This window comes from Vigna angularis, chromosome 8 (genome assembly GCF_016808095.1).
Source record: "Vigna angularis cultivar LongXiaoDou No.4 chromosome 8, ASM1680809v1, whole genome shotgun sequence".
In the NCBI taxonomy this organism is placed as follows: Eukaryota; Viridiplantae; Streptophyta; class Magnoliopsida; order Fabales; family Fabaceae; genus Vigna; species Vigna angularis.
In genome coordinates, this window is record NC_068977.1 from 8538372 (window position 1) to 8560548 (window position 22177).

The 22177-nt window shown below is 34.5% G+C and overlaps 1 protein-coding gene across 1 annotated transcript; it reads right to left on the reverse strand.

Moving 5' to 3' along the window:
• Positions 1 to 7393: 7393 nt before the first annotated feature.
• LOC128193548 (2-oxoglutarate-dependent dioxygenase DAO-like) lies at positions 7394 to 9056 on the reverse strand. The gene is made up of 3 exons (XM_052867242.1): positions 8639 to 9056; positions 8086 to 8401; positions 7394 to 7834 (listed from the first exon to the last, which is right to left on the reverse strand). The coding sequence occupies exons 1-3, from the start codon at positions 8974 to 8976 to the stop codon at positions 7589 to 7591; spliced, it is 900 nt and encodes a 299-aa protein (XP_052723202.1). The 5' UTR covers positions 8977 to 9056; the 3' UTR covers positions 7394 to 7588.
• Positions 9057 to 22177: the final 13121 nt, after the last annotated feature.

Consider the following 22177-nt stretch of genomic DNA (forward strand, 5'->3'; position numbering starts at 1 on the left):
AGGGTGTTAATTTATAGAGGAAAAAACACAGAACAGAGAGGAAGAGTAGAGAGTCACACAGACACACAAAGGATGAAAATAAAAACATAAATAAATAAGAAAAAGAGAGAGAGAGTGGGGGGACGTGCCCCTCTACCTTTCATTTTGCTTTTCTATTTTTTTTAAGGTACGTTATTTCTTCTTTGAACACTGAAATGTTGGTCAGGATTCACATTTGCCATCAACTATAGTTTGACATGATTGGTACATATATATTTATTCTAGACTACATACAAGTATGTTTAGATATCACTCTTGAACTTTATGTCCAATTGAACAGAAACAAATACATAGCAATTTGGTAAGAAAGTAATTTGGTTTAAGACAGAAGAAAACAAGGAAAAACGTGTATGGGGAGGGTAGAGTGGGAATAAAAGTGGTTGTAATGGGAGAGAAGAGGAGAGGAACAATAATGGGGGCTTTGAGTTTAGGGTCTGGAAAATGATTATGGAGTAGGTCGTCCCAAGATAATTAATGATGGTTTGGATTGGGTCCAAAACCAGCATCAACACCCTTCCTTACCCACTCACCCCTATCATGAATTACTCTTGTTTTATTTATGCTTTGGTTGTTCTATTTTGAGGTCTCCATAATTTAGAGTTTTGTTTGTGTAATTTTCATGTTTTGGGAAGTGTTGGCAGTAATCATTGTTCTTGCCGTAATGATGAGAAATGATATGAGTGACATGTCCAAAACCAAATCCAGCTGCCTTAGCACATGTGTTAATTTGCATGCTTTGTTTTTATATGGTTGAGAGAGTGCTTTAACTTTTCAACAAAGTAAATGTGAAATGATTAAAAAGGTTCCAGAAAAGGTCAAAAAATAAAAGGATGGAGGGGTGTTAAGCATTGTCATTATACTAAAGCAGGGTTGTTTTAGTGGCACAGGCTCTGTTTGAGAATTTAGTGTTAGCTAATTAGTGGCACAGCTCCATCTTTCTCAAATTACTCTTTCATCCTTAACACACTTCTCTACTTTCTCTATTTAAATCACTTCCATATGCTTTTTATAGTTGTAATAATCTGTCTAATGATCATTAAAAAGTAATATTCTTGAACAAATATTAAAATATACTAGATTATTTGAAGCAGATGAGTTTCTGAAAAAGGAAGAGTAGGTGTCATTGTGGCAATGTGAGGATGGGTTGCATGTGATTTTATTTGATTGTAAATTTGCCATAATGTGTTATGGAAAACCAAGGTACAGAGCAGAACTACTGGTTTTTGTTAGGAAGTTCATTAGGAAAATATCATATATGTTAAATTGTTAGGCTATTTGGAATGACTGTACTTTCCTAAAATTGGATTCAATTATGTATGTACATTTAAAGGAGTTTTCAGACGAAATTCCATTTGATGTGTTAGGGTGAGCTTTTAAAGGAGTTTGAATTGTGGCCAGAAAGGGAGGACGAGAGTCTACCGAGAAGACCTAACTAGGAAAGGAAAGCAAAGGCAAAGGTATGGGGACCTAAACTGAAATTGCATGATTGAAATTGCATGAGTTTGAATGTTAAGTTATATTGATTGAAGTTTTATGATATTGTAAACATTGAGGTTTGTCAAACTTTGTTGTGAATGGTTTGAAACTGATTGCCATATATGTAAGAGATATGTTTTGGTACTTTAATTTGTGCATGATGAAGTTGAAAAAATAAAGCATGTACAATGGCCTCTTCCATTGGTTATAATCTGTGAGAATTAGCCATGAGACATCTTACCATGTTTGTAAGATCATAGAATGTGTAGGTTTAGATTATCCTTTTCAGTTTAGTAATGTCTTCTACTGAATCAGAGCAATTTGCCTTCAACAACTGAAGTGAATTTTGTTCCACTTCCCAAGTTTGTCCAACATTAAAAAAAGTTTACAGTGTTTCCAAATTGGTTGTTTGAATTCAACACAAAGGAAGGTTTAGGTTCAGATGACCACTTGGCTTGTAGCTTTGGCTAACAAGATTACTCAAAAACAAATTCAAAGAAAAAATAATTATGTTACTGGCCACTACTACTACAGTGTAGTTTGTGGTCCAAATTCCTTGTGTAAAGCAAGATGCATGTGATCATATCAGCATGGTTTTGGACCACCTAATCAAAGTGAATTCAACACTCAAAATGAATGTAAACAGTTTTGGCTTTTCAAATCATAAAGGTTTGTTATCTATTTAGAAACTGTCCACATAACACTCTCTCTTATTGCCAAAGATATGAGGCCAAGTTAGCCACACAAAGGTAAAAAAAATGAGTGTTCTCTCTGCTGTTTAGTGCACTGGATTAGGCAAAATGGATTTTTCAGCACTTGGTCAATCTTTCTTTCTCTTTCAATCAGTGTCCTACATTAGTGATATGTAGAGCCTAGTTTTCTTCTCACTAGACCAGAACCTGTATGTATGTAAACACAAGTACACAAAACAATAAAGAAAGAAAGATTACAATTAAAAGGTTATGTGATATACAACAGTAAAGTACAAACAACCTCTAATATACGTAGATGATTCAAAGTTTAAACTTATTTTGATGCTACTTCAAAACAGATTGAGAAACACTCTTTTGGTAACATTGAAGCTACTGGATTGAACCACAAAGTCTTCACAGTATTAAAAAATCACAGGAAATTAGCACTAAAGCAGAGAAAAAATTGCACCATAATTGGTTATGGACAACATAAAATTTTAGACTTCAAATTGACAACTTGGATGGCCAAAGATTGAATAGGCAATTAAGTAAAGTTTAGAAACGAAGTAGGCACTGAAATGTAACCTAGGAAATGCTCTAGATCATATTAATGGCAGTAATGCAGAAGACGACATACGTAGGACACAGTGATGGGTCGAGATTGTTGGTGGCAAGAAAAAGGGTCGACTGTATGGTGCAGGACAACTTGCTGCAAACTATACAACATCGAGAGGAGGTACTCTGAAGCACCAACCTTCTTCTTCGACCACTGCTCCTGACGAGGTCGTTCTCCGCCTCACGCAGGCACTAGAGCAACGTGACCAGGAAATCACTGATATGAGAGCAGAGTTTACAAACTTTAAGGCCCTAGTCATGAGAGTGTTGCCTGAAACTTCACAGGACGTACAAAATATCCCTCCGACCCAGCCACGACCCTCCTCGTCACCCGCTGCCGCTCAGCAGCCCATATCAGTCCAACCCACACCAGTCCAGCCATCAATAGAGGAGCATGATGATGAAGATCATTCTGATGATAACTATGTACATTATTAGTTTCATTTTCTTATTACTTGTTATAGAAACATTTGGATATTAGAACATTTGGAGTTTAGATCATTTCGATGTTAGATCAACTTGGTGACTTTGGATGTTAGAACATCATTAAGATTGATTGTTTTATGTTTTAACTATAAATACATGTTCTATGGATTAATGGATATTCTATAGATTAATGTATGTTCTATGGATATTGATCAATGATTGCATCTTTGAGATGCACATTATGCAGGTTTGTATGTGCTTGAAAACTGTTATGCAGGTCTGTATGTCATTGAAAATTGTTATGCAGGTCTGTTTATGTTGTTGGTTTCGCCAGAAATACAATTATCCCTTACATTTCCCTCCAACTTACCGAAGGCTTTTGCCCTTCGGTAAATACCCACGTTAGGCTTTTGCCCTTCGGAAATTACCGAAGGCTTTTGCCCTTCGGAAATTACCGAAGGCTTCTGCCCTTCGAAAATTACCGAAGGCTTCTGCCCTTCGGTAATTACCGAAAGCCTCAGCCCTTCGGAAATTATCGAAGGCCTCAGCTCTTCGGAAATTACCGAGGGCTTCTGCCCTTCGGTAATTACCGAGGGCTTCTGCCCTTCGGTAATTATAAGGGCTTGAACACCCTTTCTTATGTTAAATATTTACATGTTAATTTATGTTAATAAGGTGGTTCTGAATTGTTGTATTGATTGTTTCAAAGCTGAAGAACGTATCAATGAAGAGTTTTTCCTTAAAAATTCAAACTTTATTCTTGCAAGTAAGATTTATGAAAGGATAAAGCTATTGTGAATACCATGCTACTGATTTCATATGATGGATTGCATGTTGAAATTTTTATTTGAGTGGTTGATTGTCACAAACTAAAAATTGCATTAGACAATGAATTCAGTGCAAAAAATTTCACTTTGACAAAAGAATTGATGTTGCATGTGATGTTGTTGACTAAGGATCTTTTTGTATCAACCATAGGGAGAAGAAACTGAATATTTAATTATGATAAAATTTTTGTAGAGGAAACAAGAAAGAAGAGCAGTTCACGACATTCCTCCCTTTGAGAAAGGCAAAGCTACTACAACCTCAACGAGGAGGAAGGAACCCAACCCTGTGTTGGAAATCTCTTAAAGTTCATCCTCAAGGATTTCAAATTTTACGATGCAAGTAAATTTGAGAGGAAAAGTGAAAAGTGTAAAAGAAAGAAAGTGAAGTAGAGATTTATTAAAAAATAGGAATTAAAATTGTTATATTTTATATGTAAAATATGGTAGTTCAAAAAATGACAGTTAAAATCATCATATTTTACATTTAAAATGTGACAATTCTCTAACTGTCCTATTATACTAAATACTAAAAAAAATGATGATTTTAAATAACTACCATATTAAAATTGCCACAAGTACGAATTTATAAATTGAGTGAGTAAAATTAATATTATATTTTATGCAATAATTAATATTTACTATTTAGCATATTTTTAACATCATAGTTTTAACTTTTAAAAAATCAATTTCTTAACCAACACCAACAAAATCAATACTAAACATAAATTAGTGAGATTTTTTCATTTATGTTCGTTTATGGTGGAAGCCAAATTTCCATTTTACTGAATTGTATAAATTTCACATAACATATTATTTCTTTTTATATCTTTGAATATATTTATATATTTATGAAATGGAATTTCGGTAATGTAAAAATCACTTTTAATAATGATTTTTTATACTGGTTATATTCTATCCAGTGTAATAAGTGTCTTATATATAAAATAACATTTTCTATACCAGTGGAATTATAATCGGTATAAAAAGGAGTGCAGTGATATTTTTATAATAAAAAACAAAATTTATCAGTTCTAGTTATAACCGACGTAAAAAGTGGATACAACGATAGTTTTGTAAGTAAAAAAAATTATATACTTGTTCTAGTTATAATCCGTATAAAAAGTTTTTTTTCGTTTAATCTCACTATAAATTTCTATTTTTTTTCGAAATCTTAAATAGGTTTTTTTTCTTTTTGACGTATCACGTGGATTTTTATTATTGTAAATTTTATTCAATTAGATGTTTATCATCAAATTCATCAAATGACTGTTTAATAATCAGTAACTTGGCAGTTGAATGAATAATGACACTTAACATTAAAATTGAGTTTTGTTTTAAAAAATTTTTAAGAACCTTTAACTTAACTGGGGAAAAAAATTGGGGGAAATCGCTTCTTTGTTAGGATTGTTATTATTAAGGTTCGTTTGAATAAGCCACCATGTAACGAACAATCCCAAAGGAAGATGCAATTATTCTCAGCTTATTGGCAACATCAAAAGGTGGGATTGCATTGGGTGGTTTATTGTCCAAGTCCCAGAAAAGCCCTACCCTGTTTGGCTTTTCGTTTGGATTCAATTTCTGATTTTTACCCCATTCTGATCCAGAATGATAATATCTCAAGCCACCGTATATATGCCAGCATGTAGCTTCTAGTGAGAAAAAGCAAATGCTACGAAATCTGGAGACTTTCAAAGGGTTATCTGTTCTTCTGTAAGTCAAATAGCTTTTAAAAGTAACCATCGAGTCCAATCAAGTTTCATTGAAAGAGAGAGTAACGGAGATTGTAGATAAACCATCTTCTTACACCATTTTCAGAACTGCGAATCGGAGCACCCAACCGGTCGAGCAGGAGAAGTAGAATGAGGCTGGGGGAAGGAAGGGGTCAAAAGGGGAGAGAGCAGCGAAGGTAACGGTGCAGTGAGGAAGTGCATGGTTGGGACATTTCGTCGAACAGTTACTCGGCGAAATAGACACGGAAAAAGAATCAACGTGGCGCGAATGTGAAGAGTCTTCAAATTCAATCAAATGTGAACTGTGATAAACATTACCTAAATTTAAGTTTTGTGCACGTTTACTAGCAGGAAACTGTGTGGAAACGTTGGAAGATGAGGAGGGAGAAAATGACAGAAGTGCGTAATCCCCGGCACCGGCGCCGGCGACACCAGTGGAGACCTTGTGGGGTCTTCTCCCGGCCGTGATCGAGAGTAATTTTTGTCTAACAGAGAACGCGATTTCCCCCAATTTTTTACGACAGATTTCTAATTAAATCAAATTTATAATAATAGAAACTCAAGTGATACTTAAAAAAAAATAGGAACCTATTTAAAATTTCCGAAAAAAAATAGAAACTTTTGATAAGATTCAACCTTTTTCTATTTGTAAACACATAAAAGAATGACATTTTAAAGGTTTTGGAAGCATAAACCATCTTACTTTTCCAGTACCATTCTCCACTCTTCATCTTGAGTTACTCTCCATTACCTCCAAAGGTAGCAACTGGTCCTGATGTTATACACCTTCTCTAGGCCAAAGACGTTGTAGATGATCCCAAACAGAGTTATCGTCGGTGTGTCGCAGCATTGACACAGTGGTTAGGAACATCGTCGGAAGGGGTAGCTCCCCTTGGATCTTCTATGTGTAGGTTGGAAGAACATCCAAGGTCACATATTCTTTTCTTTCATCAACATTGTCTCAATTGGAGACGTCGTCATTAGTGACGCACGACCTCCTTTCTCCTCTTCGATTGTTTTCTCTTGAGCGCTACAAAGGTAGTTATGAGATAGGGATTGTAATTCTTTTCCGTGAATGTTGAAAAAAGGCGAGATAGGGACTTAGACAGAGATTCTAATTCTTTTCTTCTTTGTACATTATTTTGGAACATAAATTCTTTAAGTCACTAGAAATTGAAGAGTATGTGAAACAATGATAGAGAATGTCGATGAAAATTGTTGATAATAGTAGATTTTAGAGTTATAATTAGTATAAAAAGTGATACTTTCTTTACTCATTAACCTTAACCAATATAAAAAGTAATAATTTTCTCCGATCTAAAACAGATATAAAAATCATTTTTAACCAACGTAAAAAAAAATCATTCCTAAAGAAAAAAGTGACATAAAATATATATAAGGTGTTATTTGAAAATATTTTACATTAATCTTTTTTATAATGAATTTATTTCAATGGATATCAATCATAACATTATTGATCAGAACATTATTTCATGGTATGGCCTACATATTTATATATGTAGACTTTAATAACATTTAACAAGTTCAATAGTAACGCAACTACAACAAAAACACAATGAAATAAAAGTACAACAAAATCACAATGACATTGAGATGTGCAAACTTTTGCGGATATATATCTTAAAAATTGCACAACTGATCGAAATAAAAAGACACAAAAACTAAAAGGATTTTCAAAACGCATGGAACATTGGTGTTATTTCCAACTTTACTTTTCATTGTAAAGTCCTGTTGTTTGATGTGTTTGCGTGCACAAAAACCACTAAGCAATGCGATATTGATCAAGAACTTCAGCATTTCTTTTTCCTGTGACGATTCTGAACTCCCTTAAATCTTCATACTTAAATGGTCGATAACGTGGACCACCGTTAAGTTCCGCCAACTTTGGATGAGCTTCAACAATACCATCCCTTGCTGCTAACATAAATACACCAAACGAATAACGAGTACATGTTTCCTTGCAGATTACACGATGCCTGGCATTCCAAAATTTTTCATTGCTCCAAACCTGTCAGAAAAACGTATATTTTTATTAGAAAATATCTTTTTAACAACTTTTTTACAACAACCTATGTGGTAGCTTGTAATTGGTCCGTTTTAAATACGCAGATCAATAAAAAATAGTGACATATAGTCTGTTATCAAAAAATGTTGTTAAAATATTATGTTCCATTTCTATTTTCAAGATTATGCATATAGTACACAAACATTAATGTAATTCAACAGAAACAAAATATAAACTTGTTAATCTATGCTCACATGTCCAACATCTCCAACAATGCAGAGGAAGGACCCTGATTTGGGAGTCACTTTTTTTAATAAGCCAGAATCATCCAACAGCTCAAGACCAGTAACAGTTTCATCGTCTTGAAGTAGAGTGATAAATCCTGTATCTGAGTGCAACATTATTCCCATTTCACCTACATTTTCAGGGCTGAAATTGTATTTAATAGTTCTTAAAAGGAAAGGCCAGTCCTTGAAATCAACATCCACTATACCCAAACACTTGGCCATCTTTTGTGCTATAGTTGATGCCAAGTCATGAATTGCTTTCCCATACGTCTTTACTATTTTCCTGTCATAACAGATCCACATTATTTAAATTCAAATAATGTAAATCTCATCAGAGGCAAAAAATATCTGTTACAATGTGGTCAGAGATTTGAAGCTCCAAAGTTTTGCGTTTACATTATACGTAGTAAATGTGAGTTGAAGCTTTTGCAATGGCTGGTATGGATTACATGGAGAATAACAATCAGTTAATTAGTTTGATAAATGAGGTGAGATAAAGAGAGAGGTTGAAGAAAGGAACCTGTAATGGGGTGGTAAATCCACCTGAGAAAAGAAATCTTCAAGTGCCTGTGGTGATTTATGATAGTCATATATTCCCATGGCCTCATATAGAGGACTTGATGGAAACGGTGGAATATAACCACTATCAGGAATTATCGATTTGTTGCGCATTTTTATCTCTAAAGGAAGATCATGCCAGAATTTCACAGCTGATTTCATCTCTTTCATGAGTGTGTCTGGAATAGGGTGGTTTATCACCCTGAAAATACCACATTTCTCACATGCTTCTCTTAGCTTCTTCCATTCCTCTCCCTCTGAAAGCTTCTGAAAATCCACCACAGGAACATTAGCCTCCATCTCTTGCTCTTTCACTTTCTTCTTCTTCTTGATCTTTGCCTTCGATATCACTCTCAGTTTTTCAGAGAGGAGGAATTACAAAAAGGCTTCAGAGGAATTGTTATGTATAGGCATAGATAAAAATAAATAATTTACAAAACTTGTGTTTGTTATTATAAATACTATTTAATTTATAAAATTGATTCAATTTGGTAAATTAATTTCACATGTAAAATATATTAATAATTTAATTTAACATGTAAAATATATTAATAATTTAATTTAAATTGTTGGAAGTCTAATATCGACTAGAGATAAATCAAATTTAAAATATATATGTATATAAAAATCTTATCTTACAAATTAATTTTATGGGATTGGATTACATTTAAAGTTCATTTATTAAGATAATGAGAGTCACTATTAGAACCTATCTTAAATGTATATATCTTAAAGTCTAGTTCTTAACATAAGTTTTTATATGATTTTGTTTTTGAGGAATTAAATTTAGGCTTAATACCACTATTGGTCCCTATTTTCGTCTACTTTGTTCGATGTGAGACTCATTTTTTTTGAATGTTCAATATAGTCTCTTATATCGTAATTTATGATCAATTTTGTCCTTTTGGCTAACTACGTTTAAATCGTTAACGGCAAAATGTCCACAGCACCAATCAGTTAATTATATGGCAGGTATTGACTGACGTGGACACATCACCTTTGACACGTCATCATCATCTCCTACCTCCAGAAATCCTAATTTCCCCTACACAGAAACCTTAGTCACCACCTAACCCTAGTCGTCATTGCCACCATGCTTACGGCGAGCCACCATCTTCGCACCTCCATCATCAGACATTTCAAAACCCTAACCAGAAACCTTTCGCGAACATATCACGCACTAGTCGCACCACTGTTCCAAATGCTCCAACACAAGCATCGCGAAACCGAATCACAAGTCCTTGAACCTTTGAGCAACGTCACCGTCAAACTTCTTCATTCTCCACCAACCACCATCAACTTGAAACACAGAAGATCAAAACACAGAGAACCAGAAATCTCCTTCAAACCAAAAGCACCATTCGCGCCGCAACGGTGAAGAGCCACCAACATCATCACCAACCCCTCGCGAGCAAAACCCAAATCGTAGAAATGCAAAGGCGAATCACTCAATCATCTTCAACCGTCGCACCAGCGCCTCTCCGCAAGCTTCTCCACCGCGCCTTCTTCATTCACCTGCAGGAGAAAAACCTAGAAGCAAACCAACTATCACAAAGTTCACCATATCCACCTTGAAGGAGAAACCCTATTCTCGCGTGACGGCACTAGAGCAAACTTTTCCGCAATCTGCAGATACAAATCTGAACCCCTAATTTTTGGGTGAAGAAAGGGGTTGCCACATGTCAAGTCCTTATTGGCACGACCATCCTTAGTCAACTCTAGTCCTAGCCACGTCGGCCAACAACTGCCATGTAATTCACTTATTAGTCCTGTGGACATTTTGTCGTTAATGATTTAAACGTCGCAGCAAAAAAGACAAAATTGAACATAAATTATGAAATTAGAGACTATATTGAACATTCGAAAAAATTAAGTCTCACATCAAACAAAGTTGACGAAAATAAGAATCAACAATGATATTAAACCTTAAATTTATAAATAAGTTTAGAATAAGTATTTTTTAAATTAAAATTAAAAATAAAATAGTTTTAGTATTTAGGTTAAGTTATTTGATATATAATATTTTAACATAGATATATAAGTTGTAATTAGGTTTGGTAATATTTTTTTAGAGACATAACATTACTTAATTAAAAAAATATATAATTCAATTGAGAAAAAAAAATATAATATAAGATACCAATTTAATAGAAAACGCTATCTACATGATATTGACATTTTACATGTGACGATTGACATATTGGACTGCTACTAACAGTGATACAACACATGATAAAAGCTTAAAGGCATAATACCCAATTTTGTCCCCACTTTGGTTCGGAAATCTCAAGTTAGTCTCTTTCTAGAAATGTGAGTGCAATGGATCCTTACTTGTAATTTTTTGAGTCTAATGAGTCCCTTCCGTTAAATAGAAGGAAACGGAGTTAGTGGGCTGATGATGTGGCAGTTGTCTTTGGTGAGGTGTCAAGACGCAAGCTTACGTGGTGTTAGGGTTCCCCATTTTCAAATTGGGTTTTATTAAAAATTGGGGATAAAAGGATTTGGGGGTGATTTGTTCGAGATTAGGGCACGTCCGTGTGCGAGAAAGAAGACAGAGGCAGGCAGTGATCGCGGGAACTCGTAAGAACTTTTAGACAAAGCATTGGTGAGTGGACGACCATTGGTGGGGTAAATAACGAAAAGCGACTTTCGAAGGTGCGTTTATGGTAGGTTTTGTTCTGTGTTTCGTTGCTTTCAGTGTGGTCCCCCCAGAAGTTTTGATTTATTTTATGGTTTGTCTGTGTTGTGTGCCCCATTTACAGTGCATTTGCTTTGTTTCTGTTGCGACGTTGTCGTTGTGGTCCCCCTTCATAGTGTGTGGTACTGTGTTGTGGCATTTGCTTTATTTAATGTCATAAATGTGGTTTTGTTTTGTTTGAGTTGTTTATGGTCTGTACAGTAGTATGTTTATGCTTTGTTTTTTGCTTAGATATCATTTGGGTTAAGGGTTAAGCATAGATTAACTAACTGTGACCAATTTTATATTAGATAATATGGCCAACTCACACATTGAAGTCGTGTTTCACCATGGGGGGAAATTTGAGAATAATGGGACATTTGGATATCACTATGGTCAAACCACAATTATAAAAATAGACCCTGATCGATGGAGTTATTTTGAAATATTAAGCATTCTAAAGGAGATGGGTTATAGGAATGTAAAGGACTTATGGTATTCATTGGGTCGTGGTCCTGTATTAGAAGATTGTTTGGAACCTTTATTAGATGACAAGGGTGCTTGTCATCTGATCAATATTGCTATGTTGAATAGTGAAGCTCACCTTTATGTTATACATAGGGTGTGTGAACCTGAGTATCTTCTGCAGTTGGAATACTGTTCTGAAGGAGAAGTTGAGAGAGAGAGTGCTGATTTGCAAGTTGATAGACCTAGTGTTGAAGGACAAGTTGAGAGAGAGAGTGCTGAAAAGGAAGTTCAGATAGAGATTGGTGTAGCAGATGTTGAGGCAGTGGGTGAACCTGAATCAGAAGTTGATCCAGAAATGATAGAAGTTGAGGTTGATGTACTGGCTGATATAAAGGGTATGGTAGAGGATGTAGAGGATGTTGGTGTGGAGGATGCAGTAGAGGATGTTGGTGTGGAGGCAGAGGTTGAGGTAGAGGATGTTGGTGTGGAGGCAGAGGTTGAGGTAGAGGGTGAGGGAAATGGGGTGAATGTAGACGTCCAGTCTGATGTGGAGGGGCAGGCAGAAGTAGAGGGTGAGGTAGAGGGTAATGGAGTACAAACTGATGAGTATGATGTTAGCAGTTGGAATGGGTCCGAAGAGGATGTATTTGAAGGTACTAATGAAGTTGAATTTGGTGGACCTAGGGGTTTATCTGATAGTGATTGGGAATCCGACAGTTTGAAGAGTGTTGTGGAAAGTGATAACACAGATGATGACATGGATGACTATGGGGATTTTGGTGTTTTTACAATGCCCAAAACTATGGAACAATATAAATGGGAAGTGGGCACGTACTTCAGTGACAAAAAAGATTTTACAGAAGCTATAAGATCCTATGGAGTAGAGAATGGTAGAAAATTAAAAGTTTATAAAAATGACAAAAGAAGAGTGCGTGTCAGATGTTGTGGGGCAAAAGGGAAATGTCCTTGGAATGCATATTGTGCATATAAGGCAGCTGAAAATACATGGCAGCTAAGGAAAATAGTAGACAACCACACTTGCAGTAGAGAATTTAACATCCGTCTAATGACTTCAAAATGGTTGAGTGGGAGGTTAGAGAAGACTATGAAAGAGAATCCAAATATTAATCTGTATAACCTCCATAACAAAGTTTCTAAGAAGTGGAACATTGGTGTTTCACGGTCCACAACCTGTAGGGAAAAAGCAATGGCATCCAAACATATAGAAGGTGATTTTAAAGAACAATATAGAAGAGTGTATGACTATGCCAATGAGTTGCTTCGGTCAAATCCTGGTTCAACTGTGAAAGTTCATGTTCAACCTAATGAGGACACTCCAATTTTCAAGAGACTATATGTGTGTTTGAAGGCCTGTAAGGACAGCTTCGTGTCATGTAGGAAGATTATAGGTTTGGATGGTTGTTTCTTAAAAGGAAAATTTGGAGGTGAGTTGTTAACTGCAGTAGCAAGAGATGGGAATGACCAAATGTGTCCTTTGGCATATGCTGTTGTGGAAGTGGAGAATAAGGACACTTGGAGTTGGTTTCTACATTTTCTCATTGATGATCTTGGTGGTGTGGAGATTTCTTCAACCATCACATTTATGTCAGATCAACAAAAAGTTAGTAACTTATTACCATTGCCATATTTTTTTATGTTTTAAACCTTAATGTGTTTTATTTTAACTTGTATAGCTTCATGTGAATAGGGACTTTTACCAGCCTTACAAGAACTTCTCCCTGGTGTGGAGCAAAGGTTTTGTGTGAGGCACATCTATGCTAATTTCAGGAAGAGGTTTCCTGGCCAGATTCTAAAACGTCTACTATGGAAGGCAGCAGCATCAACACACCCTCAAACATGGGAAGCAGTGATGAGAGAAATTAAAGGGGTGAATCCAGACGCCTTTAAATACTTATTAGCCATCCCACCAAGGTATGCCAATCCACATGCCTTTAAAATTCATTGGTCCTATTAATTGTTGTTTGTTTTCGTAGCTGATATTTTGCAATTGTTACTTGTGTAAGTAGATTTTGGTCACGGTCAAGGTTTACAAGTAATGCTGTTTGTGACACCTTAGTGAATAATATGTCTGAAGCATTTAATAGTGTAATTTTACATGCAAGAGGTAAGCCCATCATCACAATGATGGAAGACATTCGTCTGTACCTCATGAAGAGATGGGCAACAAATAGAAACAAAATAAGTACATATGAAGGTAGTATTTGTCCAAAGATTAAGAAAAGATTTGACAAGGAACTGCTCTTGACTAAATACTGGTTACCTAAGTATGTTGACATGACCACATTACCATTTCACTTCTTTATGTATGCAATTTTTTTACTACAAACACTGATTTGTCTTTTAAAAATTTGCAGTTGGTCTGGAGAGAAAATTTTTGAGGTCAGACACATTTCAATGATGAGTGACAAGTATGTCGTTGACATAGATAAACTGGAATGCAGTTGTAGAAAGTGGAGTTTAACAGCTATCCCATGTTGTCATGCACTAGCTGCCATGACATTTATCAACATCAATGGAGAAGACTACGTGCCACATTGGTTTACAAAGTCAACCTACCAAGAAACATACATTCCAATCATCTACCCTGTCAATGGTCCTCAGCTATGGGAACAAACTTCTCAGCCTGATGTTTTGCCTCCAACTAAAAGAGTGTTGCCTGGTAGACCAAAGAAGAAGAGAAGGCTAGAGGCTTGGGAGCTAAAGAAGGATGACACACAACTGAAGCAAAATGGAACTCGTAAGAGATGTTCCATATGTAGACAGGTTGGTCATAAAAGAAATAGTTGTCCACAAGCTCCTCCAGCACACCAAACTCAATATCAATCAAGTGAGCAACCTGCAACCCAACTTGAACAAAGTCAGCCAATTACTGGACCAAGTCACCTTACTCAATGCGTTTTGGAACATACTCAGCCATCTACAACACAAGTTTAAAACTGATTTAGGACTGACAGTATGTTTAGCTTAAGTGATGGCTATTTTGTAATCACAAACATATATTTTGTAATCACAGACATATATTTTGTAATCACAGACATCTGCTTGGTAAACTGTCAGACGTGGATTTGAATTCCACTTTGTAATTTCATTATGATGTAATTATGAATGTGAACGCTCGCCCACCACTTTGTAATTCCACTTTGTTTAATATCTACCAATTTTCGTACCAAATCTACCAAATTGGGCGCTCGCCCACCACGAGAGGATGCTCGTCCAGCAGGAGAGGACTGTCGTCCAGCACGAGAGGACGCTCGTCCAGCGAAGACGGGCAGAGGACGCGCGTCCAGAGAAGACTCTCAGCGGACGCTCGCCCACTCGCTCAGAACGCTCGCCAGGATAAGTGGACGCTCGTCCAAGAGTAGAAGCACGAGCGGACGCTCGTCCCAGCCACGTAGAAATGGACGCTCGTCCCAGCCAGGTAGAAGAGAACGCTCGTCCTGTCATAGGACGCTCGTCCTTCAGAAGCGGACGCTCAGAAGTGGATCCAGCAAGGAGAAGAGGACGCTCGTCCGGAATTGGAACTGCAAAATTGGAACTGTCATTATCCATCAACCACTTTCAATCTTTTTCTTTTTGGAACTGCAAAATTGCAAAATTGTATACAGATTTTTCTTTTTGGATTACAGAAGCCACTTCCTCATTTTATTGCCAGTTACACACCACTTCCTCATTTTATGTTGTATATATCAAACTAAATGTAATTTCAAACCATAATTTCAGAAGCTTGAATTCAAATTTGACCTTCATTTGATAACATCATATTACAATTTGTCCAAAGTGCTCTTCACATAAACTATCTAATAGAACACATCATGGACTTTTAAACAAAAAACATACAACAATGATATTAATCAATCCCAGAAAACATATCATTGTTATTAACATCTTCTCCCTTTTTTGACATTCCCTAACACATTTCTCCAGACTATTAATCTTCCTCCTTTGCCTTGCAATAGTACTAACAGTATCATCTACGCAATCTTCACTAAGCCATTTAAAGAAATTGCATCCTTGAAGTTCTTCATTTCTTGTCCGCTTGTAGTTAGGGCAGCCCCAGAATTGTTTCCCCTCGTTCTTAATTGTTTTTGCCACTCTCAACACAGCAGCCTCCCCGCAGTGGCATATTTGGCTTCCAACCAATCCTCTGGATGAACCACCACGACAGCTCCCCCATGAGCAAGACGAACAACCGTGATTCGAAGACATTGCGAACCCCAAACAGCGAACCCAAAAGAGCAAACCCCAAACAGAGACAACCACTGACAACGAAGAAGAACTCGCCAACCGCGAACCACCACTGCTCCGTCTTCCCGCGATCACTGCCTGCCTCTGTCTTCTTTCTCGCACACGGACATGCCCTAATGTCGAACAAATGCACTGTAAATGGGGCACATAACACAGACAAACCATAAAATAAATCAAAACTTCTGGGGGGACCACACTGAAAGCAACGAAACACAGAACAAAACCTACCATAAACGCACCTTCGAAAGTCGCTTTTCGTTATTTACCCCACCAATGGTCGTCCACTCACCAATGCTTTGTCTAAAAGTTCTTACGAGTTCCCGCGATCACTGCCTGCCTCTGTCTTCTTTCTCGCACACGGACGTGCCCTAATCTCGAACAAATCACCCCCAAATCCTTTTATCCCCAATTTTTAATAAAACCCAATTTGAAAATGGGGAACCCTAACACCACGTAAGCTTGCGTCTTGACACCTCACCAAAGACAACTGCCACATCATCAGCCCACTAACTCCGTTTCCTTCTATTTAACGGAAGGGACTCATTAGACTCAAAAAATTACAAGTAAGGATCCATTGCACTCACATTTCTAGAAAGGGACTAACTTGAGATTTCCGAACCAAAGTGGGGACAAAATTGGGTATTATGCCAAGCTTAAAAAATAAAAACAAAAAAATAGAAAAATACTATGAACTAATACATGTCAAAGAAAACGTTAATTTAATCTATATAAATATGACAGAAAAACCAAATTAAATCAATTTAATACAAAGTAAGATTTAATTGAAAAAATAGAAAACCAAGTTAAATAAAAACAACAAAAATAATTACCAAAAGAAAATTTTATCCCAGACTTAATAATCTTCTTAATTTTTAATTTTAAAAAAACTCCAACTTGATGACTCCCTAGAAATAGTAGCCAACAGATTCACTATTACAAGAAAGTAACACGTAAAAGTAATAAAATAAAAGCATATAATTTTGTTTTCATTTAATTTTTACGCATTTTCTTCTTCTATAACGTAAATAGAAGAGGAATGTTTTAGGGCGATAGATTTACTTTCAGTAATGAAAACTATTAAAGCAATGCGAAAGTTTAGAAAGTTTGATATCACTACAAGAATTTTTTTAAATAATAATTAAGTTTTATGATAAAAATAATTAGTCATCATGATTATATTAATTTATAAATTAAAAATTATTAATAACTAAAATAATTTTTAAATTAATCTCTAAATTAATTACTATGGTATTAGTTTTCAAATTGGTCGTTAATATTAATTAATGAAACAACTAAAAACAAACTTATCTTTAAATTAATTTTCCACTAAAATAAATTTAAAAACTAATTTTTTAAATGTCAAAAATTTGGTAGTATTTTAAGCATTTTCTTCCATAAGATAAATTAGAGCGGTCAAAATGGACTATCCGGCCCGACCCGGTCCGACCCATCATAGGTTGATCACTTAGTGAGCCAACTCAACCTGGCTTATTTATTAGCGAGCCAGAAAAATTCGAACATGTCCCGTCCTACCACGGGTTGGTGGATAAACGGGTTGACTCACTGGCTCACTTAATTCCAATTTTTTTAAAATAAAAAAATTACAAACTTTCTATAATTCAAATCTAAACAAATTTCACTCCCAACATGAGTGTTTAATTAATTTTGAAAATAAAAAACTTAAATAATTTTTTCAAGTAAAAAATAATAATAAATATTTTTTTTATAAAATTAAAATTAAATTTTAATAAAATAAAATCAGGTAGGTGGATTAGTGGGCCAACCTGACCCACCATGGGTTCAACCCGCATGAGCCGAATTTAAATAAACCAGGTTGAAAACTGATTCGTATAAAAAAAATACAATTTTTTCAAATTCAATCCGGTCCGAACCCGTTTTGACAGCTCTAAGATAAATAGAGTTTAAATGATTGTGACCCATGGCTCTAATATTCTAATATAAATAGAATAGCATGTTTTAGGACATCAGTCTTACTTTTAGTAATGAAAAGCTATAATGACTAAATTTAAGGAATTAATTAATAACAAAGGTTTAGAAAGTCTCATGTGAAACATAATTTAAGGAATGTGTAAAAGTGGGACCATCTCTATATATATATTAGCAGGTTCATACATATTACATTCATTAATATTATTCGTGGGCAACGAGGAGAATTAAGAAACTAAAGTATGAAGTAAAGTATAGATCTATATGTTTATATTTTTTTAGGATAGTGCATGATTGTAGCAAATAGATTATTAAAGCATGAGGGCAACGTGGAGAGTTAAATAAGATGTGTATATATATTTTGTAGGATAAATATCTTTTTAAATGACTCGCAAAAAAGGAAAAAGATAATTTGACTCAAAATATTAGCATTCTATATAAATTACTATTAATTGTGAGATTATATATTATGCGGAAAAATAGTTTCAGATCGTTTCATTATGTACAGAAAATTTGTATATTTTTATAATAATTATCTAAAAGTTATGCAAAAAAAGAATTTTGAAATGATTAGTAATATATTTTTCTTCTACTGACAGGATATAACACTAAATTTCTATTGATTTACTAATAAGATATACACTAGTTATTGCGTTAACTTTTGAAGTAAAGAAAAAAGATTAAACCATATTCTATTGTCATTTTAAAAGTGATAATAAATAATTAATAACTTTCTACGAGGAAGCACATGAAGTATCATGGCATCTTTCGCTTTTAAAAATTAAATAAACAGAAAATTGCAGCAAGTTGTCCCAGACAGCGGCGGATGATTGTGGTGCTTCGCCCCCAACTTTTTTTATATATATAAATTGACGTATAATACAAAACATTTCTTTAAAAATTTGATATATTTATATATTTGACATTTCAAAATTTTCTTTGTATATATATAAATATTTTGTCATTTTTAAAATTATTGAAAATTGGTTCGTTTATAGTTTATTTCAAATATTCTTTGACATTTTTTTCTTTTGTTTTTATAAGAATGAATATATTTTATGAAGATCTTTTCATTTGTATTCCAAATTTCCACAACAGATCTTGATGTCAAGATTCTTTAGGTTTTTGTTTGTCCAAAGCCAAATGGGATACGTGAGCAAGAGATATTCCATTGCTCAAATTAATCAAGTCAAAAATAATATTAAATATTGTAATAATAAAACATAATGAACTTTTATCTAAACGAGTATGGTTTATGACTAATTATTTGGATTAACTTTATCTAATATTATGTTAATATACTTTAATCATCATTCTATCCTCACATTTTTCTACTAGTGATGATATGGCCTATATGATACTATTATAACCAAGATTATGTTGTTTTGATCTTACTATATTTAGGTTGAATACATATTAGTTGATGAGATAAACTCGAGCATATGTAATACATCTTTTATTTTATTTGTATTGTTTAAACACGTTGCATAATTTTCTTGTGTGTTTCTTTGGTTCTAAATCTTTTTAGAAGATTAATTTTGTAAAAACAAAATTGATTTGATAACCAATATCACTTTTTTATGCTTCAGCAAATTGATTTATTAATAGAATTTGTATTATATGATCCCAGAAGAACCTTCGTGAAGACCGAACAGTTGAGGAACCTGGTTGATCAGTAATCTGTCAAGTTAATTAACTAATGTTGAACCTATTTAGAAGTAAAGTGTTATTGTCCACAATTGGACCGTAATTAGGTTGAGCTAAGTTGAACAGTGAATCGATTCAAGCATAACCAAAGGTGGAATCGAGTCAACCTAAGCTAAGTAATCAAGCTAAATCAGACTAAGATGAAAGGTCGAGCTGAGTGAATTTAATCCGTATATAATGGACCTAATAGTCATGTATATTAGATCAATATAACTGAATTTAATATCATTGACGAAATTGATTCAATCTAGTTTTAATCCAATTTAAATTAGATTGAAAACAAACCAAAATCTATTTGATCTAGTTAAAATGGTTCTGAATTTTATTCCATATAAATTTTAATTAGATATACAAGATTTGGATTATTAATTCTGTTTATTGGATCTTAATATGATCTAAACTATAAAATAGAAAAATACAATCCATGCCCACCCTTACCAAAACTTAAGTCTCCATACCACACTTATCCAATCTGGTATCAAAAACCTCAAATATAAACACAACCTCATCTCAATCCATCAAATCCAAGCCTTCCACTCATGTCAACAACACAAATTCCACATTTTTGAAACCTAAAAATAAACTACTAGAAATGACACTTTTTATGATGATTTTGCTGGACTTTTATTACGGTTATTCTAGGCTCATAGATATGGGTGATATAAAAAGTTTCAACTTTGTATGTTAGTTAAGAAGACATAACACCAACAAAAAAATAGCTTTTAATGTATGTTATTTTAGCCTTTTGACGTATGTTAAATGTCCGACGTCATAACGGGAGACGTTAGTTGACGTTTGTTGTATGTTAGTTAAGAAGACCCAACACTAACACAAAAATAGCTTTTAACGTCTGCTATTTTAGGATTTTGACGTATGTTAAATGTCCAACGTCATATAGGAAGATGTTAAATTGGCGTATGTTATTTTTTAACAGATGTCAATTGACGTCTATTGTCTTATAACAGACATTAATTAACGTACGTTGTTCTTACAACCGACGTCAATTTATGGGTTGTTTTTTAAGAAAAAGTTCGCCAATATTTCTTTCACTGAAACTATGAGAAATCAATATCAAAAACAAGAATATACGACAACAATTTTCAGAATTTTAGAAGTAGTAACAACCAATTAAAAGTGAAACAACCAATGAAAATGCAATAACTAATATACATAAAAATCCAAAAATGAAACTAATCGTGAAGGTGAGGGAGTAGACAAGTGCCGTTGTGAGGGTGAGGAGAAAAACGCACATAATCGTTGCCGCAGTTTTCCTAGAACGTGCCCAAGAACTGCATCAAAAGCCAATGAAAACAAATTTTAATCGGTGCAAATGAAAGATAATGGTTCCAAACATAATATAATCGGTTTAAAATTATTTAAAACGGTGCAAAGTGGAAAAAGACTTACCAGAACGTTAATGGCGAACGAGAGAAAGCAGAGGAAGAAGTTGAACGCAGCGAGAGAGAAAACGCGTAACTGCTCTAAGATGTCGGCCCCCTTCCCAGCCGATGTCTAAGTGGTAAAAAAATTTAATATTGGCACCCAAAATGAGGTAATTTCAAACCTTTTTTATGTTTGTGGGGAGGGGGACCGACATGTAAGTGGCAAAAAAAATTAATATTGGCCCCCAAATGAGATATTTTCAGACATTTTTTACGTCTGTGGAGGGGCAAGCCTACGTCTAATTCCAATTAGACGTCAAGGCCTTGTATCCGACGTCTAAAGGCAATAAAATAATGATTTTTCAATCCTGTATGCAGACTATTTGACTTCTAACCACTAGTATAAAAATCGCGTATAACGTCGAATATTTTGAGTTTTTAACGGTGAATTCGCGAACGACATCATATCAGGAGACGTTAATTTTAGGTCGAATTGAAAAATTTGACGTCTTCGATTTTTGTTAATATACGACGTTAACTTAAGGTCGAATTTTATCCATATTCGATGTTAATCAATTTTTTTTTTGTTTTTTTAATTAATTGTGATCCTCTTTTACAACTCTACGAAAAAAAAAACAAATTTAAGTTTTTGATATTTTATAAAGCATGAACCATGAACGTGTAGTATCAACAGCAAACAAGTTCAATCAAACAACAACAATAATCTAGTTCAACTAAACAACAACAAACAAACAAATTCAACAAAAAAAAAACAACAAACAAGATCAATAAATAAGTTCTTCAAAACGAAAACTAACCTTCAAAAGGTGGGTTCGTCAGAATAAAGTTTTGTCACAATGAGAGAGAAAGCAGAATGCGCCTATGAAGGACAAGAGCACGAAAATAATCGGTTAAAACAAACAAAAATCATACATAAAGTAATTAATTAACATGAATTTGTATCAAATGAAAAAAAGATTACATGTTATGCTCGTCAAACTTCGTTCGAGAAAAGTTTGAGAAGAGAAGAGAGTAGAAGAGAGTATCGCGCGTT

Bases quoted from the DNA above. Each gene is read 5' to 3' on its own strand.
- LOC128193548 (XM_052867242.1), bottom strand. From the start codon at position 8,976: ATGGAGGCTAATGTTCCTGTGGTGGATTTTCAGAAGCTTTCAGAGGGA. The intron at 8,402-8,638 runs GTTCCTTTCTTC...CTGTTATGACAG, and splicing joins GATTTACCACCCCATTACAG to GAAAATAGTAAAGACGTATG. The intron at 7,835-8,085 runs GTGAGCATAGAT...TTTTTCTGACAG, and splicing joins TTGTTGGAGATGTTGGACAT to GTTTGGAGCAATGAAAAATT.